The sequence below is a fragment of the Sorghum bicolor genome, chromosome 10, assembly GCF_000003195.3.
Source record: "Sorghum bicolor cultivar BTx623 chromosome 10, Sorghum_bicolor_NCBIv3, whole genome shotgun sequence".
In the NCBI taxonomy this organism is placed as follows: domain Eukaryota; kingdom Viridiplantae; phylum Streptophyta; class Magnoliopsida; order Poales; family Poaceae; genus Sorghum; species Sorghum bicolor.
Window position 1 is genome coordinate 711,653 of NC_012879.2, and position 25,392 is coordinate 737,044.

At 48.6% G+C, this 25,392-nt stretch overlaps 2 protein-coding genes across 2 annotated transcripts; both read left to right on the top strand.

Moving 5' to 3' along the window:
* LOC8066890 (cellulose synthase-like protein D2) lies at positions 14,254-19,588 on the top strand. The gene is made up of 4 exons (XM_002436311.2): positions 14,254-14,640; positions 15,021-16,059; positions 16,634-17,441; positions 17,544-19,588. The coding sequence occupies exons 2-4, from the start codon at positions 15,086-15,088 to the stop codon at positions 19,299-19,301; spliced, it is 3,540 nt and encodes a 1,179-aa protein (XP_002436356.1). The 5' UTR covers positions 14,254-14,640; positions 15,021-15,085; the 3' UTR covers positions 19,302-19,588.
* LOC8067913 lies at positions 21,410-24,795 on the top strand. The gene is made up of 8 exons (XM_002436312.2): positions 21,410-21,827; positions 22,292-22,372; positions 22,450-22,509; positions 22,945-22,988; positions 23,081-23,123; positions 24,069-24,140; positions 24,223-24,324; positions 24,400-24,795. The coding sequence occupies exons 1-8, from the start codon at positions 21,489-21,491 to the stop codon at positions 24,517-24,519; spliced, it is 861 nt and encodes a 286-aa protein (XP_002436357.1). The 5' UTR covers positions 21,410-21,488; the 3' UTR covers positions 24,520-24,795.

Consider the following 25,392-nt stretch of genomic DNA (forward strand, 5'->3'; position numbering starts at 1 on the left):
GCACGCCCTGCCGGTCCAAAGGCCGGTGTACTTCATCAGTGAAGTGCTCTCCGACACAAAGACCCGATACCCCCAGATCCAAAAACTACTCTACGCAGTAGTGTTGGCCCGACGCAAGCTCCGCCATTATTTCTAGCCTCACCCGGTCTCAGTGGTCTCATCTTTCCCTTTGGGAGAAGTGATTCAGAACCGAGAGGCCAATGGAAGGATTGCTAAATGGGGCATAGAGCTCATGGGTGATGGGATCACCTATGAGCCTCGGAAAGCCATAAAATCTCAGGTTCTGGCAGACTTTGTGGCAGAGTGGACCGGGACTCAGCTCCCGCCACCTCAAATCCAGCATGAATGCTGGACCATGTACTTCGATGGGTCTTTGATGAAAACCGGGGCCGGCGCGGGCCTCGTCTTCATCTCACCCCTCGGGGTAAGGATGCGATACGCAATCCGGCTCCATTTCCCCGCTTCAAACAATGCAGCAGAGTACGAGGCCCTTGTTAACGGTCTCCACATCGCGATTGAGCTTGGGATCAAACGGCTCGACGCCCGAGGCGATTCTAGACTCATCATCGATCAAGTCATGAAAGAGTCTAGCTACCATGACCCCAAAATGGATGCGTACTGCAAAGCGGTCCGACGCCTGGAAGAAAAGTTCGACGGTCTCGAACTTAACCACGTGTTAAGGAAGTATAATGAGGCCGCCAACGCACTCGCCAAGATGGCATCCGAGCGGGCCACGGTCCCCCCAGATGTTTTCGTCAGCGATCTCTACAAGCCTTCCGTCGACTACAAGGACGACGGGGGGTCGGACGAACCCCCAAGCAAACAAAGTTCCGACCCCAAAGACACCACCGCTCCAGAGCAGGGGGTCATGGACATCGAGCCAGAACCACCCGCGTTTGACGACTCGCCTGACTGGCGCTACCCCTTGCTTCAACGCCTCGTCGACGGCACTTTGCCCCCGGACCAGGCAGAGGCAAGACGCGTAGCCCGTCGGGCCAAGACCTTCGTCCTCCTTGACGGGGAGATGTACAAGCGCAGCCCCTCGGGCGTCCTCATGCGCTGCATCCCATGTCAAGAGGGGCTCAAGCTCCTACAGGACATACACTCGGGGGCTTGCGGCCATCACGCCGCACCCCGGACGTTGGTAGGAAATGCCTTCCGACAAGGCTTCTACTGGCCAACCGCTGTGGCCGACGTCGAAGAGATCGTGAGGACCTGTGAGGGATGCCAGTTTTACGCTCGGCAGATACATCAGCCCGCCCAGACCTTACAGACGATCCCCATCACCTGGCCTTTCGCTGTCTGGGGCCTCGACCTGGTCGGGCCTCTGCAGAAAGCGCCCGTGGGCTTCACCCGCTTGCTTGTTGCAATCGACAAGTTCTCCAAGTGGATCGAAGTCCGACCCATTACAAGGATCAAGGCTGAACAAGCGGTTTTGTTCTTCACGGATATCATCCATCGATTTGGAGTACCAAACTCCATAATCACCGACAACGGCACACAGTTCACCGGGCGAAAGTTCCTGCAATTCTGCGACAGACACCACATACATGTGGACTGGGCGGCAGTGGCTCACCCCAAGACCAACGGTCAAGTGGAGCGTGCCAATGGCATGATCCTCCAGGGTCTAAAGCCCAGGATCTTCAACCGTCTGAACAAGTTTGGAAAAAGGTGGCTCAAATAGCTACCGGCCGTGGTCTGGAGTCTGAGAACCTCCCGAAGCCGAGCCACAGGCTTCACCTCGTTCTTCATGGTCTATGGGTCGGAAGCCGTCCTCCCCACTGACCTAGAGTACGGGTCCCCAAGGGTACAAGCCTACAACGAGAATAGCGACAAGACGTTCCAAGAAGACGCGCTGGACCAGCTGGATGAAGCCAGGGACGTAGCCCTCCTACACTCCGCCAAGTACCAGCAGGCCCTCCGCCGATACCATGCGCGGCGAATCCGAGGCCGAGCCTTTCAAGTCGGCGACTTGGTACTAAGGCTCAGACAGAGCAACAAGGGTCGTCACAAGTTCACACCCCCCTGGGAAGGACCCTTCGTCATCGCCGAAGTCCTCCGACCCGGGACCTACAAGCTCGCCAATGAAGCAGGAGAGGTCTTCAAAAACGCGTGGAACATAGAACAGCTACGTCGCTTTTACCCTTAGAACTTTGTAAAAATTTCTTTGTTCACTCATTACCTTCAAGGAATAAATCAAAGTTTAAGTTATTAGAGAGCCTCGGACCTGCTAAGCAGAGTCCGAGCCCCCCTCGGGGGCTACATGGGGGGAACCCCCTATGTCGACTCTGAATCTTTCTCTTTTTTCACGCAAATTAAAAGAACCCCGACCCAAGGTCTTCCTCCTCCCTCCTAAAAAGACTTAAGAAACCGAAAGTCCATCCCCTAAATCTTAAGGCATGAGCCCGAGGAAGGATCTGCGCTCACGAGCAAAGACCGCCTCTACTCACCTTAGATTCGGGGAACGAACTCGGACTTCCAAGAGTTACTAAGGAAAAAGGAAAAGCACTTAGGTTCGGGGACTCTGGCTAGCGCAAAACTCTAAGTAGCTCACCCGACCTCGCGTTGCCGAGGTCGGATCAGCATAAAGAGAAAGAAAATGAGACACTTAGGAAAAAAAGCTCAAAAAGAGCAGTTATACACATATCTACATTAACATTGTATATAATACAAAGGCCCACCGGCCTCAACACCCACAAAAAGAAAACTAAGAATCCTACTGCCCTGTCTGCCCAGGTCCTTGAGCCCCGAGGAGGGGAAGCTCTGCCTCATCGTCGAAGAAGGCGGCCAAGGCGTCTCCAGGGCCCCGAGGGGGGAAGCTCTGCCTCATCGTCGAAGAAGGCAGCCAAGGCGTCTCCTTGAGCCCCGAGGGGGGGAAGCTCTGCCTCACGATGATTCTTGGCGGAGATCTCCCGCCGCTCCGCTTTCCGTGCTGCTTTGGCCTTCTTGTCCTCCTTGGCCTTCTTTTGCTCCTCATTCCGAGCCCGATTCTTGGCCCGGATCTCCTTGTCCTCCGGGACAGGGGGTGGGGAATCCTTGACAACTCCCATCCTCTGCGAACAATCAGGGATCAAGAAAAACGCAGAAAGAAAAAGAGAAGAAAGCGCGAATATCTACACGTACCAGTGAAATATAACCCTTCTGCGGGCGCATTGGAACCACCCGGGAGTTCTTCATGTCCGAGTGAGTCGTCCTCTCCACCCGGGCGGTGATGTCCGAAGCCGATATCGGCTCGGCTAACATCCTCGTCCCTGCCCAGGGGACCCCCCGGGTCATCTCGAACATGGGCACTCGCCGCTGCGCCAGCGGAAGCAAACTCCTATTGTGGAAGGCGATCGCCACCGTGCCCGCGGTGACTTCGGCATCTCGCAACTTCTGAAGCCCCGCGAGAAGCGGGGCGAGCCTCTTCTGCTCCTCGGCCGGAGCACCCCACGCCCACTTCATGGGAACCTCCGTCACCATCTTCCCGGTGTACTTCGGCAGCAGGCCGCCGCCGTTCCGGAGGTAGAACCACCCGCTCTGCCACCCCCGGTTCGACGAGGGCATCGAGCTCTAGATGTACAGCCCGGCCCGCTGCTGACGGAGCTGCAGCGTGCAGCCACCGGCCCGCAGGGGGAATTTCTCCTTCCCCACGTAACGGGCCGCCATCTCCGCCTTGAAGAGGTGAAGCCAGAGATTCCAGTTGACTGGAACCCCCAGGAATCCCTCACAAACCGTGGTGAAGACGGCGGCCTGCATCACCGAGTTTGGGTTCAGGTTGTGTAACTCCACCTCGTAGTAGTGGAGGATCGCCCTGATCAAACGGCCGGCCGGAATCCCGAACCCCTGGTCTAGGAACGACAGGAAGCAAACCACATAGCCCGGTGGCGGGTTTGGCTCCCTGTCGTTCGCCGAGGGAACGATCCATTCCGGGAACTCGACATCCGTGAGAGGACGGAGAATCCCGGCCCTCACATGCGCCTGCATCGCAGACTTGGTCACATTACAGGGCGGCCACGCCTCGACGCCGGCCATGGCTTTGGGAGGTCGAGGAGCGTCTGCGCGGCGGAAGTGGGGGAAATGGCGGCAGAAGAAAGGACAGGAGGCAAGGGCTTTGTGGCGCAGGAGCGAGAGGGAAGAAGTCAAGCCCCCAGCAGCCGCTTTGTAGAAGGAGCGAGCCACGACCACGCCCCTGCGAGGAAGGCCGAGCGGGAGAGATGGCAACCGTCACCCACTCAGGTGAAAAACTCGAAGCGCCAACTCCCTCCGATTCCCGCACCCGCCGCACGCACGCATTAATTTCGCAGGCGAAACGTCACATCCAGCTGGGGCGAGACGGCACGGCCGTTTCGAGTCCCCACGCACCGCGCCTCAAAAGGAGCGCCCTGAAAAGTTATGTCAAGACGGTTCCTTCCAGGAGACGCGGCGCCCGACCCCCCACCGACCAAGCGTCGCAGGGAGGTCTCCGTCGGGCGCCAGATTCCGTCTCGCCCGACTCCATCAAAATCCCGAGCTAAAGTTGCAAGGCGGTTTCACGTCGGGCGAAGACTCCGTCTCGCTCGACCCCGACACTAAAGAATGAGTCTGAAGAAAGCCTTTCGAGGCCCAAAACCCCCAGGCCATGGCCACCTACGTTCCAGAGGTTGCGAGACTGACCTGCGACACAGGTTCGAACAGTCGCCTTAGGATAACTGAGCGAGGGATGACTGAAGATGAGCACAATAGAGGCCAAGGTCCGAACCCTACAGGGAGTCGGCACATCTTTGCAAGTCATATCCAAGACCCACGCGAGTGTCATGTGAGTGGGATCCCATCGAGGGAGGCATCGAGCCCTCGGAACCTAACGAACGGTTCCGACATCCACCGTGACTGCCCTCGGGTACTTTTTGAGATGTGCCCATAAGGCCGCTAGCCGACCCCTATCGAACGGGACTCGGACATCCACTTGGATCTACCCGCCTGCAGCTCCCGGGAAGCGTCGTCACTCGCCCATCGAGGGTAGTACGGCACGACCCACCCCTCCTCCGAGCGAAAGGAAGAATGAGGGACTTAATTACAAGACGAGAAAGAACCTGATCGACCCTTGCGGGGAAAGGGCTCGGGGGCTTCCTCGCACCATGGGAACAGGCACTGCATGTAGAGAACACGCAACCTATCCCCTAAAAACACTCCAGACCATAGCTGTCAAAGGGTGAAAGCCTTTGAAGGAATAACACCATTCCTCCAAAAGGCTCGGGGGCTACACCCGGCGGGTGCGCTCGCGCGCACCCCCCGGAGAAAAGTAAAAAGCTCCTATTCAACTAGAGTCCCTGGGGAAAGAACCTCTAAAGAGGTGACCTCACCCCTTCAGAGGCTCAAGGGCTACTGTTGGGTACCATAATAAGGGAAACCCAAATCAGAGCAATGAAAAAACGCAAAAAGCATACTAACCACAATCACCGGGGTACGGGCCTCAGTTCATTCAACTCGCCCGACCCCCCAAGGCCTCGGACGCGAGTTCCGACTCGCCCGACCCCTCAGGGTCTCAGACGCGAGTTCCGACTCGCCCGACCCCTCAGGGTCTCAGACGCAGGTTCCGTCTCGCCCGACCCCTCAGGATCCCGGACGCAGGTTCCGTCTCGCCCGACCCCTCAGGGTCTCGGACGCAGGTTCCGCCTCGCCCGACCCCATATGGGCTCGGACGCCGGATCCCGGTCCACCAGGTCAACAAGACTCTCACCATACAGCGCCCGTACCCGTGAGATGACAAGCGCGATGACCTCCATACCGTGGCAGGGCAGGGTGCCAACTGTTCCAACCACCCCGGTCACAGTGGCCTTACCTCTATCACTATACATCCTTACCCCTTTCACTGTAGCGCACTGACGCACAGTAGAAAGAGAGTGGGAGAGGTTAATCAGCACCACTCTTTGAGGTCTTTTCCCACTATTGACAGGATGTGCAGTAGTGCTGGCGATCCGACCCCCGCGACCCCTACAGGGCTCGGTAACCCTCTACAGGGGCAGCCATACTGACAACCATCCCTCAAGGACGAGATGGGCCAGCTCCAACAGGGTCGGGACTGTGGTTTCACCATTCCACCCAGGAAATCGACTCATGTAAATCTTTGTCTCCCCTTGAGGCTATAAAAGGGGAGCCAGGACTCATAGCTAGAGGCAGCAAGTTCACACGCACACAACACTCTTTCTCAGAGCAGCGACCCGCGCTCTGCCCACCACCAAGCCGGGACCTGGGACTTAGCCCTCTCTCGCAACCTGCTTGTATCCCCTACTACAAGCACCTTCGGGTGCAAGGTTATACAGAATCCACAACCGCACTGGACGTAGGGCATTCTTGGCCCGAACCAGTATAAACCCTCTGTGTCTCACTTGCATCACCATCCAAATTCGTGTAATCACGCAGACTTATACTTGTTAGTGCCTAGACCACGAGTCTAGACACCGACAAGTCCATTCCGGACCGTAACCGTGGTGGCAGCTGCAAAGAGGGCCATATCCACTGAATCAACCGGCAATGTTGATGTTGAGCCACTCCAAGGTCTTTCTGGGTTTGTCCATTGAAACCACAACCATCTGAGCCGCAAGGCTCTGCTAAACTTTTCTAGTTCAATTAGACCTAGCCCCCCAAACTCAATTGGTTTGGCTACTGACGACCATGCCACCTTGCACTTTCCCTCGTGAGTTCCAAGTCGCCAGCCCATAGAAACCTCCTTCTGATCTTGTCAATGTCTTGCAGCATTTGCTTTGGCGGCCTCAATGTGGTCAGCAGATATACTAGCATCGCACTCAGCACCGAACGAGTGAGTTCCCTTCTGCCTGCTTGGTTTAGGAGTCGCCCTTGCCAACCTGCAAGTTTGGACCTTGATTTGTCTAAAAAACCTTGCACATGTGCCATTTCAGCCGGCCCAAAGTTAATGGGAGCCCCAAGTATGTTAGTGGGAAGGTCACTCTCCTCCCTGCAAAATTCTCCAGAATGTCATCAAGGTTCATTCCTGCACATCTAATCGGGGCCACTAAGCACTTCTCAAGATTTAGTTTAAGCCCAGTTGTTGAGCCAAACATCTCTAGAATTCCAAATAGAGCAGCAACTTCCTCCTTTATTGGGTTCAAGAAAATAACAGCATCATCGGCATATAAGGATAATCGAAGTCTTGCATTTCTACCACGCAAGGGCGAGAGGGTGCCATTCATAGTTGCCAGTTCGAGTAACCTGTGCAGGGTGTCAATAGTCAGTATGAACAGATAGGGAGATAGCGGGTCACCTTGTCGTAAGCCGCGCAAATGGTCAATTCGTCTCCCCTCTGTGCCATTTAGGAGGACCCTTGAGTGCGAGGACCTGAAGATAATGGACAGCCACTCCCTCCATCTATTGCTGAAACCTCGGATCTCTAGCAGCTCCATTGCAAGTTTGTCCTAGAAACTGCAATTGGGTAGTCAATGTGTTTTAGCTGCCTATGGCCTTAATAATCCAAGTGATGAGCCAAACCAATTACTTGGCAGTTTGTACCTCACTTTGTTGAGGAGCTGGTGACTGGCGATTTAGCCAGTCTCTTCTGTTGAGTAATGAAAGCACTGATTTGAAAAAAGAAAAAATGGGGAAAGAGCAAGAAGCCAGGGCCCGTAGACATGTTTCGTGTGTGTAATTGGGTCGGCCCAATTTTCAATCAGCATGTGGGCTTTGAGCTGCTCTTCCAAGTGTACTATGTGTGTGTAAGTACGGAGAGGCCCGGCCCAGCCCGAGGCGAGGCGAGGCGAGCAACGGTGCGGTGCACGGCCACGACCGTTGTTGATGCGTGAAAGGGAAACGCGGCTGGGAATGGGAATTCCAATTCCAGACTCCGACACGGGCAGGACGCATGTTCAGTTGTGGGACCCTTCCTGCCTGCTTGTGGGGACCACCACCCCCTCCTCCTACTCCTGACGTGGTGCATGGCACATGGGATGGGACATGGGAGTCGGTCGGCCGGCCGGAGAAGTTGACGGCAATTCTTTAACACAGGCCTTGTTTAGTTTCCAAAAAATTTTGCAAAATTTTTTAATTTTCCGTCACATCGAATCTTTAGACACATACATAAAGTATTAAATATAGATAAAAATAAAAACTAATTGCACAGTTTGGTCGAAATTGACGAGACGAATCTTTTGAACCTAGTTAATCCATGATTGGACAATATTTGTCAAATACAAACGAAAAATCTACCGTGTCGATTTTGCAAAATATTTTGGAACTAAACAAAGCCACAGTTTGGTGCCGGTAAAAACTGTAGAAAAAATGCATCATTCTCAGTTTAGGGTTTGTTTTACCCATAATAACAAGCTTAAAGGATATATGCACGTTCGTTGCCGATTAAAATCGGATTCTAGACCGCGTTACATAGAATCAAGAAAATTCGGTTCATGGCTGCTTATTATAAATATGTTAATGTTAGGGCATGTTTGGTACAGCTCACAACAACTTCATAAGCTGTTGTGAGCTGTTTTTTTTTGCTAAATACTTATTTCCAAAACAGCTTCATGGGTGAAGTTGTTTTTTCTCTCCTCTCACAAAGACATAAGTTGAGATGAAGCTGAAAAAAGTAGCTTATTGCAGCTTTCTCCCTCATTTCTCTCTCTCAACTATGTATGAAGTAGTTGGTGAAGCTATTTTGCCAAACACTTTTTCTAAAACAGCTCAGCTTCATCTAAAAAGTCGTTCATGATGCTATTTTTTAAAAAAAAACAGTTTTACTAGTGAAGTTGAGCTGTGCTAAACAAACCTTTAGACATATAGCTACGTATGTCTATCATGACTTCTTCGACCCTAATATCATTCTAGGTTCATCGTTAATTTGGAATGCGACCTCATATCAATTGATGCCGTAATCCTCTCAAGGGCAATGCAAAACCTTTCTCCGTGAACACGCGCCTGGTGAGGAGAGAGGGGGGGGGGGGGGGGGGGGGGCGGGGGCGATGTAACTAGGGATGGTAGCAAGACGGTTTGGGGGCCTCAGATGTGCATGCAGGCCTTCCTCCTCCTCCTCCCTCCTTGGATTTTTGGGTCCGATTTTAGGTTTTCGATTGTTCCACCTACATATGCTCAATATAGACCAGAAGTATATCATTTTGAATCAAGACTCCTTTTGTATTAATAAATTATTTCTATAAGCTATACTAAGTTGGCCAGTTGGGTCATGAAATTATATACCTAGTAGGGCGGGTGAGGATAGCCTACCCACTGCGAGCGCTAGCACCAAGCTATGAGCTCGTTGGCAAATTTAGGCCTTGTTTAGTTCGCAAAAAGTTTCAAAATTCTCCGTCACATCGAATCTTTGGTCGCATGTATGGAGCATTAAATAAAGACAAAAATAAAAACTAATTATATAGTTTACCTAAAATTTGTGAGATGAATCTTTTGAGCCTAGTTACTCCATGATTGGACAATATTTGTCAAATAAAAACGAAAGTGCTACAGTAGCCAAAAAACCAAAATTTTGCGAACTAAACGAGGCCTTAATGTAATTTAACTTAAAGGACAAATTATTGTTTTCTTTTCGGACGGAGGGCGTAACTGGGTCAAACAAATCATCCATCCATGCGCCATATGGCTGCGTTATACGACCGCACCGCACCGGCGATATATACGATTAGTTAATAAAACAAACTACTCCAGCTTTTTTTTTTCGATGATAAACTACTCCAGCTAGTAATTACTAGTACTAACAGCTGCATTCATGCTAGCTAACCTGTGCCTTGTTTAGTTCCAAAAAATTTTACAAAATTTTTTAATTTTCCGTCACATCAAATCTTTAAACACATGCATAGAGTATTAAATATAAACAAAAATAAAAACTAATTACACAGTTTGGTCGGAATTGACGAGACGAATCTTTTAAGCCTAGTTAATCTATGATTGGACAATATTTGTTAAATACAAACGAAATTGCTACGGTGTCAATTTTCCCAAAATATTTTGGAACTAAACAAGGCCCTGATCATATGCATGCATGATGCTGACCTGACCATCATTTGCCGTGGCGTGTCGAGAGTCTATAGCTAGTTTCCATGTGCAAGTTACATTATTTAATTCCTATGCATGATCATTTCTTTATGAAAGTCTCATGTATGATCATTACTTGTTTCCCTAGTAAATTAGTCTCTTCATTATACATTCTTGTATTACTCAAAAACATCGACCCGCCCGGCCACAAAATTATATTGAAGAAAACATTGATGATGACACCAGTCATGCTTTTTAACTATATAGTTTAACGTTCTTTTGGACACGTACAACCCATGAACGGCTTAAGTTTATTCACTACTATAATTTGTTTAACTGAAGCGGACAAAATCCCTTAACCGAGATGGTTTTTGCAAAAACCGCCTCGGATGAAAGGTCACGATTAACATGGCCTTTTTCAAGGCGGTTTGTTACCTGCCTCAATAAATCAAACAAAAATAACAAAAAAGAAAGAAAAAACTTGTTTGTGCCACCATCGCTCGGTCGCTCCTCCATCTGCTCGAGGCCGGATCTAGCCTTCCTGCTGGTGAGCTTGGTAGATCTGCCAGCCCAAAGCCGGATCCACCAAATCTGCGAGAGGGGGATCCGCCAGATTTGCTGTGGTAGGGTGGGGGAGGAGTACCGATACCGCCATTGGGGTGGGGATCTACTCGGTCATCGTCGTTGGAGGTAGCGGAGAGGGTCCGGCCCCGCGTAGCCCGCGTCCTCTGGAGGGGTGCTGCTCGCCCAAGCCAGGAGATCCGCGAGCCCTAAGCTCACCACCCCCACATGCTAGGTCAGTCACGACACACCGCCTGTGCTATGCTCGCCGCTAGGAGTGCCGTGCCGGCACTAGATTCGGCGTTGGACGAGCTGAGTGTTGTCGGCCCGCCTCTCCTGCGCCGCCGAATGTCAAAGGAGTTCCTCCTCCTCGCAAGAGGGAGGGAGAGAGGGAGGAGGTGGCCACAAAGGGAGGGAAGGGAGAGAGGTGGCTGGGAAGGGAAGGAGGGAGGGAGGAAGGAGATGGTCGTCGGTGGGAGAGGGAGAGGGGCGCCACACAAGCTAAGCGAGTTGAGGGAGTGCGAATGAAGTGAGTTAGGGATTAGGTGTTGTTTATATAGCCAACACGATGGTGGGCTTCAGTTGGGCTTTGGGTAGGCATGATTTACCGAGATGGTTACGGATAAAATGCTCGAGACAGGTATTTCAATGGTGCCCGCCTTGGTTAATATATTTTGTGAGGCGATTATTATAACTATCTCGGTTAATAGAAAATGACCGCCTCGATCAGTTAATGTCAACCGAGGCGATTAGAATTTCTGCCCCATCTCTGAGGGTGTTTTCAAAAGGTCATAATAAATCTTTTTTAGTAGTGATACCACCTCACACATGTACATCTAAACAAATAATTTGTATGACAAATTGTCCAATTTAGTATATGCAAACTGTTTAATGTTTTGTATGTAGGTATGGTCAACCATAAATATAATTTCTATATATCATACAAAACAAATCAAACATAAATAAGATGAACATAATTGCAATAGGATCAACATGATTACATTGCAACTTATGGTTGAGTATACAATTTTAAGCTGATTGGCAATGGTTGGCCGCGAGAATCATGAAGAATCGATCCAAACGGTCTATGGTGCCGACGATTCATTCCACCGCTTGTGCCTCAACCACCGTGAGTTTTAACGCGGACCTCGATTTTACGTCTCACACTTCCATGGCCATAGTACCGCTACCGCACCATGCGGTCCAGATGATCGTGTCCGAACAGGGCCTAAAAGTAGTAAAATTAATTCATACTGTTGGATGCATGCCAAATCATATAACACTGTTCACTTTAAGCATCTTGTAGCAAGTAAAACATGAAAGACTAGTGGTACTCAATAAGATAAAATTGTTCATTTTCTCGATGCTTGCTTGAGGGTGAGCTGAGCTAACATAGTTGAGAGGCTCGTGTGCTCCTGCTAGCGAACAATGCAAATGCAAGCCTGAGCGCCATGGGGTTTCCGGCTGCGAGGAGGGGGTGTCCCTAGGCGAATGGATGCACATCGTCCACATCAACCGTCGACTCGACAGAGATCCATCACATGCAAGTTGTTGACATTCTATATACGCATGATTGTTTCGTCTGTGTAGTTGATGATGCATGCAATGCAATGGGACCAGTGTGCCTTCATTCATTCACACAATCACACCATCCGCGCCGCACAGAGATGGCACACTACATCAACATCACCATGGGCCATATGGGTACCCTTTAATTTAATTTGTTTTGTTTACTCGATCTCCTACCTACTGTCTTCTTCTGTAGTAAGGCCTTGTTTAGATACACCCAAAACCTAAAACTTTACAAGATTTCTCATCACATCGAATCTTACGGCACATGCATGGAACATTAAATGTAGATAAAAAAGATAACTAATAGCATAGTTGACTTGTAAATCACAAGACGAATCCTTTAAGCCTAGTTGCTCTATAATTGGATAATGTTTGTCAAATAAAAACGAAAGTACTACAGTGTCAAAATCTAAAAAGTTTTTGGATCTAAGGCCTTGTTTAGTTCCGAAAAGTGAAAACTTTTCGGAACTGTAGCACTTTCGTTTGTTTGTGATCAATATTATCTAATTATGGACTAACTAGGATCAAAAGATTCGTCTTATGATTTACAGCTAAACTGTGTAATTAGTTTTTATTTTTGTCTATATTTAATGTTTCATGCATGCGCCACAAGATTCGATGTGACGGGGAATCTTGAAAACTTTTTAGTTTTTTGGGTGAACTAAACGAGGCCTAAACAAAGCCTAAGTAGAGTAGACTGTAGCGAGTGTCTGGCGCTGGGGAGCAAACATTTTGTTGTGGTGTGGTGGGATGGCCGCCGGCCGGCCGGCTCGCGATCCATCCGCCGCCGGCTGCCATTTGCTCACCATCTCTTTATTTGTTGTGCTGCCCGCTGTACTGCAATGCATGCCGCTGCCGGCCAACGCAACGCCATGCCACGCCGTGCCGGCATTCCAAGCGAGGAGAGGAGCCGATCAGGCCAGTGGCCGGCCGGTCAAACTTGACACCGTGTGGCATGCATGCATATATATATATATGCCTGCATGGTCAAGTAGTAAGCAGAACTTTGGCTTTGTTTAGGTCTAAATTTTTTTGAAAAATCGGCGCTGTAGCACTTTCGTATGTATTTAACAAATATTGTCCGATCGTGGACAAACTAGGCTCAAAAGATTCATCTCGTCAATTCCGACCAAACTGTGTAATTAATTTTTATTTTCGTTTATATTTAATACTCTATGCATACATATAAAAATTCGATGTGATGAGGAATCTAAAATTTTTTGCAAAATTTTTTGGGAACTAAACAAGTCCTTTGTATTAGTATATTATACGTATTGAGGATGAGGTAGCAGCCAGCTTAGGCTCAGCTCATTGTCATACACGATGTGACGACGTACGTACGGCAGCCGTGTCTGTCTACATGCTGTGCCAGGAGATTTTCAGCTGGCTGGTCTCCGGATTTTTAATAACAGTACCTGATGAAGATCGAAACAACACGACGCAGGGTCATTATCCATACAGTAGTATATGATGATCAGGTCCAAACTGTATACGTAATAATAAAGCAGTACGCGTGAATGATGACGGGCTCTAGTCGAACGGGCACGGGCCATACAACACAACTGGCAGATATGTTCCTCTACTAGACTAATAGACGGTAAGTACAGGAGATGCGAGTAAAATACTAGTAACTCTGTGAGGAAACGGTAAAGTTAAGGAAAAACACGAGGCTAATAAAGAAGATTTATTATATTATATTAAAAAAAAAAGACAGCAGCATGGACTGGGCGCGTTCACCGGGGAGGGAGGGGGAGGGCCAGCTGCAGTCGCTGACCGAGGCACCGTCACCGTCGCTTCTTTGCAACGCTCCGTTCCGTTGCATTGCAGGCCTGGACGCGTTCCTTCTTTCTTTCTCGTGCACACCTTTTCTTTTATTTATTAATTAGTTTCTTTTTCCTTTTTTTTTCCCCCTCTATATCTCAACTCATGTCATGCGCTAAGCGAAAAGGACGCTTTAAGGGGAAGCCTTTGAATTAGTATATTACTAGTATAGTAGGAGGCGTACCAATCGCCATCTCCTTTTGTTTGAAATTTTTCGGCACCACCGCCGCCTGCAGCATCCATCCATCCGTCCTCGTCTCCGCCGCTGCAATCAGCAACCAGCAACTCCCATGTGATGTGATGTGAGCGAGGCCGCGCCGCGTCCGTTGCCCGTTTCGTTTCGTGTCCTCCCTCGCCAACCAAAACCCGCGTCCCTTCCCTCCCCTCGTGTTCCCCAGTGTACTCGGCTCTCTGTCTGTCTTGCTTGCTTGCTGCTTCCTGTGGACTTCGTCGTCTTCCAGCTTCCACCCTCCCTCTGCTCTGTCTGTCCCCCACTCGGACCTCGGAGCTCACCACCAAACCACCCCATCCGGCCGTCCCCACGGCTGCCTACTACTACTACTAGTACCCGGCGCTTCCCCTTCCGCTTCATTCATTTGCCACCGCCGCCCTCTCCTCGTCCCTTCGCTTCTGTCCGTCCTACATCTACTAGCTCCTTCATTCATTCAACTCCATTCCCTCCAAAGAGGACGAGCAAGAAGCTCCACAGATTCCGACTCCTCATCTCGGATGGTAAGAAACAACCACATCCCTCCTCCTGCTCTGCCTCTGCTTCTCCGCCCGCCCGCCCGCCATCTGAATCTGCGGCCGCGCGCGCCGCGTCTTTGCCGCTGCTTCTTGCTCGTTTCAATCCTGGACCCGGGGATTCCGCCCTGATTTCTCGCTCCCTGTCGGAGGATTTGCTTGCTTTCCGTTCCTTCTCCAGGAGCGAGAGAGAACCAAAAAAAAAAAAATTGCCATTTTCCCCCACTTCGCTTTCCCTGTCCAGCAAAATCTGCCGTTCTTGACTTTGACTACTTTATTACTAGTTGATTCAGTCGATTGTTTGATTCATTCATTCATGTCTGTCCCTGACGCTTCCGCTTCCGCTTCCTTCCCCTCCTCTTTCGCAGATCATCAGCCACCACTGACGGATCCGTAGCTGCTGCATCCAGTTCCGTCACCCGGACCGGCCGCCATGGCCTCCAACGGCGGCGGGCTCCGCCACAGCAACAGCAACCGCCTCTCCCGGATGTCCTACTCCGGCACCGGCGACGACGCCCGCGCGCAGGCCGCCGTCCCCGGCGACCGTCCCATGGTCACCTTCGCCCGCCGCACCCACTCGGGCCGCTACGTCAGCTACTCCCGCGACGACCTCGACAGCGACCTCGGCAACGCCGGCATCGGCGACATGTCCCCGGACCGCGACGACCAGCCGCAGCAGTACGCGAGCTACCACGTCCACATCCCGGCCACGCCCGACAACCAGCCCATGGACCCGGCCATCTCGGCGCGCGTCGAGGAGCAGTACGTCTCCAACTCGCTCTTCACGGGCGGCTTCAACAGCGTCACGCGCGCGCACCTCATGGACAAGGTCATCGACTCCGAGGCCTCACACCCGCAGATGGCCGGCGCCAAGGGATCCTCCTGCGCCGTCAATGGGTGCGACGCCAAGGTCATGAGTGATGAGCGCGGCGACGACATACTCCCCTGCGAGTGCGACTTCAAGATCTGCGCCGAGTGCTTCGCTGATGCCGTCAAGAACGCCGGCGCCGTCTGCCCTGGGTGTAAGGAGCCGTATAAGAGCACGGAGCTCGAGGACATCGTCGGCGCTGCCAACGCCGGGGCCGGAGCTAGGCCTACGCTCTCGCTGCCCCCGCCGCCTGGCGCCGCCGCGTCTAGGATGGAGAGGAGGCTATCCATTATGCGCTCCCAGAAGGCCATGACTAGGAGCCAGACTGGAGACTGGGACCACAACCGCTGGCTCTTTGAGACCAAGGGGACGTATGGCTATGGCAATGCCATCTGGCCCAAGGAGAATGAGGTGGACGCCGGAGGCGTTGGTGGAGGCGGAGGTGGAGCTGATGGCCAGCCGGCCGAGTTCACCACCAAGCCATGGAGGCCGCTCACTCGGAAGCTTTCCATCCCTGCTGCCATACTCAGCCCATACAGGTAAAAATGCATGCCTTTACCTAGCTACCTGAAGTTTGCTTGTTTTTCTTCCCCTAATCGTGATTGGATTCATCATTCATTCATGTGCACACACACACACACACACACTAGGCTGTTTTGAATTTGAAATGCATTGTTCTATCTGTGATCCACTTGATGGTTTTTATTTGCGTTCATATATAAAAAAATATTCCACCCTGATTCTGAGTCAAACTTTGGTTAGACCTGGTTGTGTAGATTAGTACCAGTTGTTGTGATCTCTTGAACAAACTAGTAGGTTAGGTGAGTTGTTAGATTCTTAGATCTGTCCTGTACTTCTTATGACCTCTACCATGTTCCAAACATGTGAACTTAATAATGGTTACTACTACATTCATACCCCCTTTTTGTTGTATGTATTTGCTGTTCAAATTGCAGAATGGTTCCCAACCTGTGCATTTTTTATTATATCCTACAATTTCATCACATAGTCTAGACATCGTTTGGTTCTATCTAGCAAAATAGACGTGCAAATTTTCATATATAGTAGCAATGTCCTGTGGATTAACCTTGGCGGTTCTGGTGCTTCCTGCAGGCTTCTCATTCTTATCCGCATGGTCGTCCTTGCTCTGTTCCTTATGTGGAGAATTAAGAACAAGAATGAGGATGCAATGTGGCTCTGGGGCATGTCTGTTGTCTGTGAACTCTGGTTTGGCTTTTCATGGCTGCTTGACCAGCTGCCAAAGCTGTGCCCTGTGAACCGAGCCACCGACCTTGCTGTCCTGAAAGACAAGTTTGAGACTCCAACACCGTCGAACCCTACTGGACGATCAGATTTACCCGGGCTTGACATATTTGTGTCTACAGCTGATCCAGAGAAAGAACCTCCATTGGTCACAGCAAACACTATCCTGTCCATCCTTGCTGCTGACTACCCTGTGGAGAAGCTTTCTTGCTATGTTTCTGATGATGGAGGGGCTCTCCTGACTTTTGAAGCCATGGCTGAAGCTGCTAGCTTTGCTAATATGTGGGTTCCTTTCTGTCGCAAGCACAACATTGAGCCTCGCAATCCTGACAGCTACTTCAATCTTAAGAAGGACCCTTACAAGAACAAGGTTCGCCAGGATTTTGTCAAGGACAGGAGGAGGGTTAAGAGGGAGTATGATGAGTTTAAGGTCAGGATCAATGCGCTGCCTGACTCGATACGCCGACGCTCTGATGCGTACCATGCCAGGGAGGAAATCAAGGCTATGAAGAGGCAGCGAGAGACTGCTCTTGATGATGCAGTAGAGCCTGTTAAGATCGCTAAAGCCACCTGGATGGCTGATGGCACTCATTGGCCTGGTACCTGGATTCAACCTTCTGCTGAGCATACCCGTGGTGATCATGCTGGAATAATTCAGGTATATATGCATCTTCACTTGCATGTCCTAATTCTACTCTGTTGCTTCTTCTGTACATCAAGAAAAAACAGGCACCTAATTCATCGTGTTTCTATGCTTCAGGTGATGCTGAAACCTCCCAGTGATGATCCCTTGTATGGCAGCACTGGTGACGAAGGCAGACCTCTTGATTTCACTGAGGTCGACATCCGTTTGCCAATGTTGGTCTATGTGTCCCGAGAGAAGCGCCCTGGTTATGACCACAACAAGAAGGCTGGTGCGATGAATGCCCTAGTCCGTTCATCTGCTGTCATGTCAAATGGCCCCTTCATCCTCAACCTCGACTGTGATCACTATGTTTACAACTCACAAGCTTTCCGCGAGGGCATGTGCTTCATGATGGACCGTGGTGGTGACCGTATTGGTTATGTTCAGTTCCCGCAGCGGTTTGAGGGCATTGATCCATCAGATCGCTATGCCAACCACAACACTGTCTTCTTTGATGTCAACATGCGCGCACTGGATGGTATCATGGGACCAGTCTATGTTGGCACCGGCTGTCTTTTCCGCCGCGTTGCCCTCTATGGATTTGACCCTCCCCGCTCCAAGGAACATGGTGGCTGCTGCAGCTGTTGCTTCCCCCAGAGACGCAAGATCAAAGCTTCAGCTGCTGCACCGGAGGAGACCCGGGCTCTAAGGATGGCAGACTTTGATGAGGATGAAATGAACATGTCATCATTCCCCAAGAAGTTTGGTAACTCGAACTTCCTCATCAACTCCATTCCAATTGCAGAATTCCAAGGGCGTCCGCTAGCTGATCACCCTGGTGTCAAGAATGGCCGTCCTCCGGGTGCTCTCACTGTCCCCCGTGACCTTCTTGATGCATCCACAGTTGCTGAGGCCATCAGTGTCATCTCATGCTGGTACGAAGACAAGACCGAGTGGGGCCACCGTGTTGGTTGGATCTATGGCTCAGTCACAGAGGATGTGGTCACTGGGTACCGGATGCACAACCGTGGTTGGAAGTCTGTGTACTGTGTCACCAAGCGTGACGCCTTCCGCGGCACCGCACCCATCAATCTGACTGACCGTCTCCACCAGGTGCTCCGTTGGGCTACCGGTTCAGTGGAGATCTTCTTCTCCCGCAACAATGCTCTGCTCGCAAGCCGCAGGATGAAGTTCCTCCAGAGGATCGCCTACCTGAACGTCGGCATCTACCCATTCACGTCCATCTTCCTGATCGTCTACTGCTTCCTGCCGGCACTGTCCCTCTTCTCGGGGCAGTTCATCGTGAAGACTCTCAATGTGGCATTCCTAACCTACCTGCTGGTGATCACACTGACGCTGTGCCTGCTGGCGGTGCTGGAGATCAAGTGGTCGGGGATCAGCCTGGAAGAATGGTGGCGGAACGAGCAGTTCTGGCTGATCGGCGGCACGAGCGCGCACCTTGCGGCCGTGCTGCAGGGCCTGCTGAAGGTGGTGGCGGGCATCGAGATCTCCTTCACGCTGACGTCCAAGTCCGGAGGCGACGACGTGGACGACGAGTTTGCAGACCTGTACATCGTCAAGTGGACATCGCTGATGATCCCGCCCATCGTGATCATGATGGTGAACCTGATCGGCATTGCCGTGGGCTTCAGCCGCACCATCTACAGCGAGATCCCGCAGTGGAGCAAGCTGCTGGGTGGTGTCTTCTTCAGCTTCTGGGTGCTGGCGCACCTGTACCCGTTCGCCAAGGGCCTGATGGGGCGGAGAGGGCGCACGCCCACCATCGTCTTCGTCTGGGCAGGACTCCTCTCCATCACCATCTCCCTGCTGTGGGTCGCCATCAACCCGCCATCTGGGAACCAGCAGATTGGTGGATCCTTCACCTTCCCCTGAAGCTCTTGCCAGTTTCATTGTCGCATGGAATGGAATGGAATGGAATTCTTGCTTTGTACCAGCTCCAGCAGCGTTTCATCCTCAGACTCAGAGCTGCTGCGGGAAGTGGGATTCTGACTGTCGAAATGGCTAGGGCCTTTTTGTCGAAAGCTGATACTGTTATGATGAGCTAAAGTAGTTCTTTTGTTCTTTTATTTTTGTTATTATATATATACATATGTTCAGATCCCAGGATTGGTTCTGTTGGACTATTAAACGAGCACAAATTTCCAGTCTTTTGGATGTTGCATGCTGGCCTTTGAAATGTCTCGTGCTGGTGATGTCTGATGTGCTGGGATGCATTTGCTTTCATTGTAAAAGATAGTAGTTGAAGGAGACAGTGAAACTAAGCGTGTAGGATTTTGGCGTTTGCTGAGTCTACAGGAGACCTGGCAACTGGCTCCACATGGAGTCGTCTCGTGCACCTCCATGAAAAGGGTAGAAGAGGTCAGAGAGGTCGGGCTGTTTCTGTCGATGACCCATTCACGCACGCACCATTCGTCGGTTTCTTGTGGGTTTGGTGGTGGTACCCATCCATGGAGATGGAGGTTTCCAAGGCGATAATTTGCCTGCTGTCATTTGTTATGCCTGCCTGCTATGATGCCATCCACAAGACCACAACCAGCGACTGCTTTCTTGACGCGTTTGCGTAGCAGGTAGATGCAACCTGCCAAGGCTATTGTGGTCAGCAACCTTTTTTTTTTGGTATATTTTTATGTACATTTTCTTTTTGAGAGGAACGCATTCTCATTTTATTTCCAGCTTTGTTATTCCGTAGACTAATCGTCCACGCAAATTGAATGTTTATCTTAAATTCATCGTGGAATGAATGTATTATTAAAATATACTAGGCTATTCGGCCCATTTATAGAATCTCCAAGAGCCCTGCTCATTTGATCCGATTGTTGTATTCCGGTATGCTTTGTGTTTTGTTTTGTTTTATTTTAGTCCCATAAGGCCTCTGAAAGGTGCTGATCGCGGCCTCAAAATGTGTATCCTGGACAGTTGATCATGATAAGCTATTATCAAACTACTATGACTTGAAAATTGCAATTGGGTGTTGTCTAAATACTATGACTCCTAGGTCGAAATACCTGCAAAGAACACTAAATGTTGTGCACTAAGGCCTTGTTTAGTTCCCAAAAAATTTTGCAAAATTTTTCAGATTCTCCATCACATCGAATCTTGCGGCATATGCATGGAGCATTAAATATAGATAAAAACAAAAACTAATTATACAGTTTACCCGTAATTTGCGAGACGAATCTTTTGAGCCTAGTTAATCTATGATTGGACAATATTTGTCAAATACAAATAAAAATGCTACGGTGACCATTTTGCAAAATTTTTTGGAACTAAACAAGGCTAAGCTTTTTTGTAATTCCTTTTTTTTACATTCATTCATTTTTTGTTGGAAATTGGAGCCTTTTGGAATTCCTATTTTACATTCATTTTCATTGGAAACAGTAGTAGTTGAGCACATTAGAGCAACTCTAAGTGTTTTTTATAATAAAATCGTGCTCGTACGTTGTAATATAAAAAATAATACTACAATAATTTAGTTTCGAACATGTACATTATACCAACTACATGTTGTGCTCTAAGTATTTTGTAATTCCTTTTTTTACATTATTTCATTTAAATTGGAAATTGGGCTTTTATGTAGTTCCTTTTTACATTCATTTTGACTAGAAATTGGAGTCGTTGAGCACGTTAGAATAGAACAGCTCTAGTTGTTTTCTATAATAGGATCATCTCTGTACATTGTAACGGGAAAAGGAAATTGAACATGTACATGTTACCATTACTAAAAACGATATTTCAAGCATGATGTTTACAATATTCTAGCACATAATTATAGTTTCTAATGTATAGACGAAGCGACCCAGTTCATACCATTACGAAACCCTTTAAGCCTTTTTAGGTACAGAGATATTTATTTAGTTGTCATAAATATTGCTACTTTTTTTAAAATAATACACCCATTCCTTAGTCACTGACAACATGGCCCAAACAAAGCAGTGGGTCCCACCGCCAGTGAGACGAGGGCCTCACCCTTCTCCTCCTCCCCTCGTCGCTTCCTTTCCTTCCGTCTCATCCGTTCACGGAGCTCGTCGGTGGAGGCCGTGGCGGCGCAGGAGCAGGACTATGCTCCAGCCCCGCCTCCACCGCTTTCCCCAGCTACTCCTAGTCCTGCCGCCGCCGCGGCCCGCCGCCGTGTGCCTCCAGTCGGCTACCGCCTCCTCGCGGGTCCTCAGGAGCCCGCTCGCCGTCTCCTCCGTCCCCAGGGCCCGCGCTCCAGGCCCTCCTTGGTTAGCGGCGGCGGCGGCGCGCGAGGAGCGGTGGGGACTCGCGGCGGGTGATGAAGACGGTGGCGAGGCGGACCTCGGGGAGGCGCTCGCCAGGACGCGGGAGCTCGTGGAGTGCGCCATGTTCGCGGCCGTCGCGGGGCTCGCCTACTTCCTCAGCAATTCCCTCGCCATTGAGGTTGCTCTGCTCTGCTCCCCTTCCTTCCTCCCTTCTGCTCTGCCTGCCGTCAGTCTGTGTTTGTCTTCCTAGTTTGCATTGTTACAAGATGAATCACCTCGCCAGCAATGCGTTCGTTACAAATGCCATCCAAGTATCGGACTGAACTGACAATTGGAAACATTGAACGAGGATTTGGGTGGGGAATGATTTGCTTGTTCTGTGGTTAAAATGTTTTTATGCTTAGCTTTGCTATAAGAATAAAGAACCTTTCATGATTCATCCAGCCAATGCTGCTGTGCTGGTACACTATTGGTACTTGGTAGCATATGGAGCAGCATCAGAAGGTGATGGATGACATCAGAGCTTCTGCCATTTTTTATGCATTTGCAAGCCATGGGTCTTTATGACGTGTTTAATGGAGAGGTTGACTGAAACCATATGCCCATGACACAAATTTATTCTTTTGTTTTATGCTGATGCAGAATTATTTCAGTTGCTTTTTCCCATTGCCGATCGTCATTTCCTCATTAAGATGGGGACTGAAAGCTGGCAGGAAAACTGTGGTAAGTCCAATTAAATTGTTTGCTTTTTTTTTTCTTTTGTCAAATTTATATAGCTGTTTCTTGAAATGCTTCACCAGGTGGCTACTGTCTTACTGCTATTCACATTATCTGGCCCTGTAAAAGCATCAACTTATCTGGTACGTAAAATTCTGCCTTATGAGTTAGTAGGTTCAGTGGCAACTGTGTGGTTAAAACATCTAAGACTGGCTATTGTCATATTTCCAAGTTAACCATCAGTGCTGCTGTTGACTTGGTCTGGGTGCCTTATTGGCAATGGCAAGCAACAATGAAATGAATAATAGCATTGCATTCAAGGAAAACAATTAGATAATGCTTATTACGAAAATAAAACATTGATTGCTATAAATGATCCTCCTAGATTACATGTTTCAAACAGTAACAGTTGGGTTTATCTATCACCTAGCAGCAGCATCTCTTGTACTATTCCAGTTATGATCTGTGTAGTCAATTTCTCCTAAACATATGTTACATTTTAACTACTTATATGTGAGATTTAAAGAATTAATGATTCTGAACTTAGGCTGAACTGCGCTCCTTGCACTGTTTTGCAGCTTATGCATGGAGTAGTTGGTCTCATCATGGGTACTGTTTGGAGGTGAGAAGTACAGAGGTTACATATTGAAGCTTCTGCTTTCACCATTGGCTTCTTTCACCAGCAAGTGATGACATTCTTTCCTCTATCATCAGATTGGAGACCAATTGGATTGTTTCCATCCTCCTCTGCTCCATTGTAAATTCTCTGTCTTTCTTTTAGTTATCTTGCTGACCCACATAGCTTATACATGACATTTTAAGCTCCATGACCAGTAGCCTCACTATGAAGTTTTTCCATAGAGTTATTCAGGCATAAATTTACGGTTCTACATATAGCAATCAAATTGTCTGTCTTAAAGCATTGTTATTGTTGCAAATCTTATTAACCTTGGTGTTAGGTTCTTGTCATATCGTTGCAAGGCCTTACCTGTTTTAAAACGAGGATTAGGTCCTTTAAACTTGTCCCTGGATGTGATCAAGGTCCTCTTCCACACGAGGTGTATTGCTCATTACCATGAACATGCTTACACAGCATTGCTCAAGAACTGCCAAATCATCACAAACATATGAATGTAAATGCTAATTGTGGACATCAGGACCTCACACTTAACAACTTTAGGGGGGCCAAATCTGCATTTTAAGATTGAGGAATTTGAATGGTACTTTGGGAGAATTTTAAGGACCACATGAATTTTACTATTTAAAACAGAACCAACCTTATAGCTTTCGTGAAGCAAAGTTGCAAACACCATCTCATCCAGGGCCTACATGTGGCCATCTTTCTTTGTTCTTAACTTCATTTCTCATATGAGAATATGAACAGTTAAACTTCAGACATGGTGGGCTGTTGGGAACTGATAATAGATGTTGGTACAAAAGTTCATGAGTCAGTAAAGGAGAAGGATCAAAATTATATCAACGCTGCAGAGCATTGACTAGAAATAAACTGCAACTTTTTAGAGCGTAAGAAATTAACTGATACTACCAGTCAGTTTCCCTTACCAGTTTCATAAGATCAAAGTCTGAATTTCATGGGAAATTGTCAAGTGAACTCTGAATTTGCATCGATCTATATTGCTGCTGCTGCTGTTGTTGTTCAGCATGGAACAAACTGAGTCTAATACTACAACCTGTCTTGTAGGTCCGTGCCCTGGGAGCTTGTGGTTATGTGCTAGTGTCATCGTTTCTGATAAGAGAAAATATTCTTGCACTGGTACCTGTACTCCATTATTCAACTTTTAGAGTAGATGGGAGGAACATAATTGGTTTATTGAATAACTTGTATTCAATTTCAGATAACGGTTAATATTCATGCTTCCTTGACATATATCCTGACGGCAGCTGGTGTGAACACAATTCCGTCCATGGATGCAATATATGTACTCTTTGGGACACTGGTAATTCCTGACCTGATAATCTTGTCTTGTTAAACCTGCTGCTTCGAATTCTAATCCTTTCTTTTTCTATTGCAGCTTCTATTTAATTGTGCGTTCTTCGTCTTCCTCCTGCATATAATGTATACAGTATTCCTGACGAAGCTTGGAATAAAGCCGTCACTGAGACCACCGAGATGGCTGGACAAAGTGATATGAATTTAGGAGTAGGACATTATTGTAGTGACTGTTTTTACTAATTTGTGGATGGAAGCTTGCATTCCCACTGAACCGACAGAACCTGGAAAATGAGCTCTGTTGTTTAACCTTTCTGGGTACATGATTCTTGTCGCCCCAACATATACTGGATCTGTAACCATAGATTGCATGCATTGCTCTACCAAATTCAGCTGTCAAGACCCGTGGGGCAAATGCTACAGGATCAGAAACTTCTCAGAGCAGTTAGGTTTAGATGCGAAAACTTTTTGGATTTCACTATAGTAGCAATTTCGTTTGTTTGTGGCAAATATTGTCCAATCATAGACTAACTAGGGTCAAAAGATTCATCTCGCGATTTACAGGTAAACTGTGTAATTAGTTTTTATTTTTATCTATATTTAATGCTTTATGTATGTGCCGCAAGATTCGATGTTACGGGAAATCTTGAGAACTTTTTGGTTTTTTGGGTGAACTAAACAAGGCCTTATTGTGTTAGTAAACACGAGCATGATAAAGGCATGCTTGGTTGAGTTTCACTCTGTAAATTCTTAGCTTCAGCTTTATGATTATCTGATTGAGTGATTTTGGGTGTGGGAGCCAGTGAGAAGTGTTTAAAGTGATTTTGGAAGGGATTGAATAAGTCAAAGGAGTTTTTTTTTCTAGCTTACAAATCGTAGTGTAAGTAGGTAAGCGATTTTTCTCAAATCACCATCGGAGTGTAGTGCAGGTTTTTTTTTTTTTTTTTGTTGAAGCATTTTTTGTCAAATCTGTTTCAATCGTTTAGGTGTATAGGATTGATTCTCGCGGAGGATCGGTTGCCAAATGATGTTCAACCTTAAATAAGTTGAACCTTAAAGCCTAAATAACCGAACG